The 7123-nt window shown below is 42.9% G+C and overlaps 1 protein-coding gene across 1 annotated transcript in view; it reads left to right on the top strand.

Annotated features, from left to right (window-relative positions):
- Positions 1-6: 6 nt before the first annotated feature.
- Positions 7-7123, top strand: part of LOC118394533 (T-cell acute lymphocytic leukemia protein 1-like) — a 7250-nt gene continuing 133 nt past the window's right edge. Inside the window, exons 1-4 of the mRNA XM_035787786.2 lie at positions 7-131; positions 1696-2232; positions 2983-3071; positions 5234-7123. The exon at positions 5234-7123 is cut by the window's right edge and continues 133 nt beyond it. Coding sequence (XP_035643679.1) covers positions 1757-2232; positions 2983-3071; positions 5234-5727 — 1059 coding nt within the window. The 5' untranslated portion in view covers positions 7-131; positions 1696-1756 and the 3' untranslated portion in view covers positions 5728-7123. The remainder of the gene's footprint in view (positions 132-1695; positions 2233-2982; positions 3072-5233) is intronic.

Here is a 7123-nt window from a genome sequence, read left to right as displayed (position 1 = left end):
AATGAGGAATAACTCAAACCTCACTTCCAGTTCCACACTGCACTTCACCAGCACAAAAAAACTCAGACATGGATGACCCACTCACAAAATGGCTCCACTTTCACACTGACATCAACAACACGTCGGGAACGGTAAGCGCATACAATTAATCTATGTTTCATTTTCCATGCCTGCTTTGCACGCGAATTATTTTGAATTCCAATTAGGAGTGTGTTTGAAGAGCTTTTTCGTTATTGTTCGTTCCTTTGACACTTTGGAAAGCATTAGAAACGCTATAGGGCCTATTATTTTCTCAGATTTAACCCCCCCCTCCCCACAATTATAGGCTCATTAGCCTAGGCCTAAATCATTATGTGGCTATTGGTTAAAACGGATTGTTTTGGCCTATTTTAATCTGTATGGATATAAATATTTATTGTCATTGTCTCATTGACAGTTGTAGGTTGTATTATTAGCCTACAGTTCAAAAAGATTGCCTTGTGGTTTCTTCGTTGTTCTGAGTTATGGTAGGCTACACACTTCAATACTACAACATCTAGGCCTTTACCGTAAAACAAGAAATGGAACGAAAAATACATCCAAAATTCTTACAAAAGCTCAGTTATGCCAACCTTTGTTCCAAATGTCTGTATTGGATCTTAGGCTATTGCTTAAACTGTGGGAGAGAGAAAAAAACATTATAGGGTCGTTATAAAGGCCTTTGGATTAGGGATTTTTAAGAATCCTATTCACTTACTCTCTTGTTAATAATACATTAATTAATACATTAAATTAGATAGGCCTATAATAATAGATCATTTCAAGAGCAAATTGGCTTTCAAGTGGCCTTTCTTGCAACAACAAAATAAAAACGTTAGAGGATTTGAATAAAAAAGTAATGTTCGAAAACATCAACACCAATTTCCCATTTCAAATGCCACATTGAATGCTTGCCCCATAGGCCTTGGTCAGGTTGTTGGTGAAATTTGAATAATGTACGAGTAAAAGCACAGTTGTTTGAGGGGGAACGGACTTCAAAGAACAACACGAACGACTGACCATCAAACGCAGTTAATTCAATACTATTTTTGACTGACCTCTCATAATGTAGGCACCTTGTGCTGTTCATATTCTTTGTAGGCCTATTCGTTATTCGCGTTAAATGTATTTCTTCTTCTTTCAAACATATTCAATGTGGTGTACTCAAAGATGTCCATAGGTATTCGGAGAATTTCAAGAAGTAGAACTAGAGTATTTTTTCATAATAGAAAACCCTTCGGTGAGCCTTCTAGGATTTATTTAGGGGCTAATCCAAAATGTGGAATATAAGTAACTCGACCATATCCTACAAAATGACATGGAAACGTGTTGGTGATGATTATTTGGGACATTGATTACGACATGAACCATCCGTTTTGAATCAAAAACACGTAACAATTTGATGTGCAGATGCCTGCATTTTAGGGGTTATTTTCTTGCTAATTTCTAGACTAAACGAAATCAACACATTCTCTCTTTAAAATATGGGGCTTTATACAGACGACCCTTCACAGCATAATAACAGCGTTATAATGATGGAATCATGGCGTGATGAAATGACAGGGGAAAGTCTAGAATCTGAATCTGACTTGAAGAATCAAACACGTTTTTTTATAGATCAGTCTTATTTTAGACTATCGCATGCATCTATTTACGAAACATTTTTCTGCCCCATAGTGTGGTGTTTTCGACAGCTGATTTATGGAAAGGCAGGACATAACTACAACGTGATGAAATTATGGAAAAAATTAAGCCGGAGCTTTGTCCTGGAAGTCCTGGTGCCAAATCGTGCAGCCCACTGAAGCAGGATTCCATCATCAGGGGGAATGGATGCAAAGACCCGGAGGACTCGAATGAGGAGAACTTCCCAGGGGAGGGGGTTAAAACAGATGACGCGCCTCTGCGGGACCCGCGCAACCGGGCCATCATCCTCAACGGCGTTGCCAAGGAAACCGCTTACGACGCTCTTGACCTGAAAGGGGAAGTACCAGTAATCGAGCTTTCGAGGAGAGACGATATAAAGGCGGGACAGCAGAGAACGGACAGTCTCACGGTACCGATCACGGAGCTTCGCAGACCACCCGTGCCGTTGCCGCTGCCGCACCGAGACGCGCTGAACGACGCCCGAATGGTTCAGCTGAGCCCAAACGCGTTCCCTCTCCCAGCGCGAGCAATGCTCTACAACCTGGCGCAACCTCTCTCCGCAATCAACAGGTAAAATATAATAAAACATCAAATAGCCTAGCCTTTATGCATTTGAAACAAATGTTATGTTTTCCTGATATGTTTATTTCACTCTAAAGAATATAGTCTGTAAGCCTATATTATTCATCGTCATTTCTTTTTAAGGTATAATAACTATATGTAGCCTACAGTATTAGGCCTACCGATAGGCACACATCAACACATGTATTTATAGTCTCCCTAAAAATTAAAATAAATGAGAAACGGGCAAAAGTGAATGTAGTTGCTTGTTATCTAGGCTATTGGCTTAATCTACCTTCACAGGGGTATCTGTCAGTGCCTTTACCTCTAGGTTACCTATGTTCATTAATTGCAGTCTTTTCCTTGACTCATTTGAATGTGGAGGATTTCAGGTTAGTCTACTGCCTATACTCACACATAGATGATGTGTTTTGGTTGTGAGTAGGGACACTGAGACCATCTGTGGTCCTCTGTAGCTCAGTTGGTAGAGCATGGTGCTTGCTATGGCAGAATAGTGGGTTTGATTTCCTGGACCACCCATCCTGAAAATGTATGCATGCATGACTTAAAGTCATTTTTCTAAAATCCTCTGCTCAATGGCATATATTATAGAGGCTATAATTAGGCTATCAATTTCATTAAATATTTAGGTATTGCTTCATACCTCATTTTGGTGAGCTGTTATAGCCTATATATGCCTGTGTGTAAATAGTGTGTGTCTATGGTCACCTGTGCCTCCTATATTTTCTCTGTCACTAGCCTTGGAGGAGAGTCGGAACAATACTGCATGTACCCCAGCAACAGGGCAAAGCACCGCCCAGCGCCTTACGAGGTTGAGTTTGACGAGGGTAGGCACATTTTTAGATCTTTCTAAGTATGGTAAGACGCACCTCTGCTGTGTCCTCCTGCTGCTTGCAGTCTTCTCCTCAATCTTCTCCTCATCCCAACGTCATCCCATTCCATTTATCCCCTGGCATGGCTGTAACATGGGCAGGTATTTAATAAAATAGTCTACTGACCACCAACTTTTAGAGAACTCCTAACTAAACCTAATCTTCTGAAATGGTCAAATATACATCTGATGTCTTTAGCTTCTTAGAAACATAATATACTGCGTCTCATTTTCTCTATCCCCCACTCACAGTCAAATGCAGTTGTAGAATAAAGGGAGGGTGGAGGGAGTTAGGTGCTGCCATGCCAAGGCTTTGCTGCATAGTAAACTGGAGGATTAAGGGAGGCTGGGTGTGTTCCAAGAGAATGGCATGCACCAATGGGATATTCTATTTCTGAAATGCATCCCACAGTTTCTGGCGTGAGCCGCCGATATTGTTAATCGGCTTCATGTACCAATATCTAAAAAACTACTTTGGAAAATACACTACATGACCAAAAGAATGTGGACACCTGTTCGTCGAACATCTCATTCCAAAATCATGGGCATTAATATGGAGATGGTCCCCCCTTTGCTGCTATAACAGCCTCCACTCTACTGGGAAGGCTTTCTACTAGATCAGGGCTGCCCAACCCTTTTCCTGGAGATCTACCATCCTGTGGGTTTTCACTCCAAACCTAAATGAACACATCTGAATCTACTAATTAGCTGCTCAACAAGACCTTAACTAGCTGAATCAGATATGCTTAATTAGGGTTGGACTGAAAACCTACAGGACAGTAGATCTCCAGGAAGAGGGTTGGACTGAAAACCTACAGGACAGGAGATCTCCAAGAAGAGGGTTGGGCAGCCCTGCGCTAGATGTTGGAACATTGCTGCCGGGACTTGCTTTCAGCCACAAGAGCATTAGTGAGGTCGGGCACTGATGTTGGGTGATTAGACCTGGCTCGCAGTCGGCATTCTAATTCATTCCAAATGTGGGGTTGAGGTCAGGGTCTGTGCAGGCCAGTCAAGTTCTTTCACACCGATCTCAACAAACCATTTTGTGTATGGACAAACCCAGATTTGTCCTTTGCACTGCCAGATGGTGAAGCGTCATACATCACTCCAGAGAACGCGTTTCCACTGCTCCGGTGATCTTAGGCTTGTGTGTGGCTGTTCGGCCATGGAAACCCATTTCATGAAGTTCCCGATGAACAGTTCTTGTGCTGACATTCTTGTGCTGACAAACCAAACAGATATCCGCCATGTTGTGTAGTCAATAGAAGTCAGAAATAGCATTATAAATATTCACTTACCTTTGATGATCTTCATCAGAATGCACTCCCAGGAATCCCAGTTACACAATAAATGTTTGATTTATTCGATAAAGTAAATCATTCATGTCCAAATACCTCCTTTTGTAAGCGCGTTTGGTTTGAAGTCCCATGAGTGTTATCTGATGAAGATCATCAAAGGTTAGTGATTCATTTTATCTCTATTTGTGAATTTTGTGACTCCTCTCTTTGGCTGGAAAAATGGCTGTGTTTTTCTGTGAGTTGGGGGTGTTTGTGGTGCTTTCGCTGTTATGCATTTTTTTAATCAGACACTGTGGCTAGATTAACGAGAATTGTATCTTTAAAATGGTGTAAAATACTTGTATGCTTGAGGAATTTTAATTATGAGATTTTTGTTGTTTTGAATTTGGCGCCCTGCACTTTCACTGGCTGTTGGCGATCCCAGAGAGATTTTAACACATTCTCATCACTTATCATTTTTAATTTACCTCGTGAGGAGGAAAACTTACATCTGAAGTGTCCACTTCTGTAGAGGAGTTAAGAGAATAAGCAAGCCTGACTTTAACAATGAAATTGACATGATAAAACATTTGGACTGACTGAGTCTTACTTTTCATTTGTGCATCTCCCTTCCTACATCCCGTATATCTCCCGTTACTCCTGATCACCTTCTCCTCCCCTTCTCTTCTCCTCCTCCTTTCTCCTCCTCCTTTCTCATCCTCCTCCTCCTTCACCTCTCCTCCTCCTCTTCCTCCACTCCCCTTCTCCTCCTATTCCTCCTCCCCTCCCCTTCTCCTCTCCTCCTCCCCCATCCCCCTCTCCTCCTCCTCTCCTCTGCCAGCTGGCCAGCCAAAGATCGTACGGCGGATCTTCACCAACAGCCGGGAGCGCTGGCGGCAGCAGAACGTCAACGGAGCGTTCTCCGAGCTCCGGAAGCTCATCCCCACCCACCCCCCGGACAAGAAGCTGAGCAAGAATGAGATACTGCGTCTGGCCATGAAGTATATCAGCTTCCTGTCCAACCTGCTGGATGACCAGGATGGAGGTGGCACAGTGGCCGTGGGTGACGAGACAGGGCTTCTGGTGGGGGGCCGTGAGGGTCGACCCCAGGGGCCCCGTCAGGACGTGGTGGGACTGGCCACGGAGGACGACCTGCTCCTCCAGGGCACGTTGTCGCCTGGGTCCAGCTGCGGGAGTCTGCCAGATGGGGACGGCAGCCCCGAGAGCTTCACCGAGGACCGGGACTCACCCACAGGCCAGAGGACTGTGCCCGCCCCGCGCGGTAGGGAACTGCGACGCAACGTGCGTCCACAAGACAGCGGCAGTCAGCGATGATGGTGATGATAATATTGGTGGTGACAGTTATAACGATGATGGTGACGGAGTTAACGATGATGGAGTTGATGATGATGGAGTTGATGGTGGACCACAGTAAAACACATGGATTGACTTTTTTCCCTGAAAGAGGGATGACTTAAATATGGATGACAAGGGTCCTAGCAACTCTGAGATTCATCAAAAGAGCAGTGCTTTAGGTTCTGGAAGCATGCTGATGACAGAATTTCACTTCGTCAGGATTCTAATCAGCTCATACTGAATCCAATGGCAGCTTGCTTGGTATGGTCCTTATTCGGTCAATTGGTTGACAAAACGAAAGACTTGTAAATTCCGCATGCTTTTAATGCTGTCTATGACCTGGGTTGAGGAACACCTCATATGTCCTGAGTTGTGAATGTTCAAATACAGTGTGCTTCTGTTACATTATCATGTCATGAGAAGTATACATCCTATGTCATCATCATAGAAGTCACTCATGCCATGGTACCATGAGGCGACGCAATGGAGGTTTACACCAGGAAGTGGCAATGGGATGTTCTCACCTTGGGTTAGGATCCAACTTCGCCAGTTGTCAATGAGGGCATTCTAACTCTTCTGAGTAGTCAAGTTTACGACAACAACATGACAACAGCATAGCTGTTTCACTGATAGCAATGGCTTGATGTCAAATCCTCATAATAAAATACACACTTAAACAAGCATTAAAGACAATTATTTGCTTGAAAATGTGTTATCTTAAGGTTTTAGCACTCACAACACATTATCAAACATGCACATATCATTACCTACCAAAATATTTTTACAGTGGTTCATGTCAAGTGATGTGATTAGGCAGTTTGATATATTTTACACTGGGTTTTCAGGCATTTAACAACATTTTTTTAGATTCTGCTCAGTGCTCCTGATTACATTAATTCAACAGTGGACAAACAAAATGTTCTCTAGAAAATGTATGACAAACACATATAATGATATAAATGTGGTACCTTATTTGTATATTTTTTGTCAAACATTACTGATTAGCATTAAGTAAAACACCCCAGAGTAACATGGCAACTGACCGTGAACCGTTTGCACACACACACACACGCACGCACGCACGCACGCACGCACGCACGCACACACACACACACACACACACACACACACACACACACACACACACACACACACACACATATCAAGTACAATCTGATTTCTGAGACACACTGCCATAGCATGTAGATGATGGACTTATGTGCAGCAAGGTAACTAGCAACTACAGATACCAGTGGATAATAAATGACCATTTCTCCTGTCAAGAGGTACAAATAGTATTTCCGTAACTGAGGTCCAATGAAATCGTATGATGACTCACCCAATCATTTTGTATATTATACATTTCTATTTCAAT

This window comes from Oncorhynchus keta, chromosome 15, assembly GCF_023373465.1.
Source record: "Oncorhynchus keta strain PuntledgeMale-10-30-2019 chromosome 15, Oket_V2, whole genome shotgun sequence".
NCBI lineage: Eukaryota > Metazoa > Chordata > Actinopteri > Salmoniformes > Salmonidae > Oncorhynchus > Oncorhynchus keta.
Note: the sequence above shows the minus strand (reverse complement) of the source record. Positions and strands in the feature narration are given on the sequence as shown.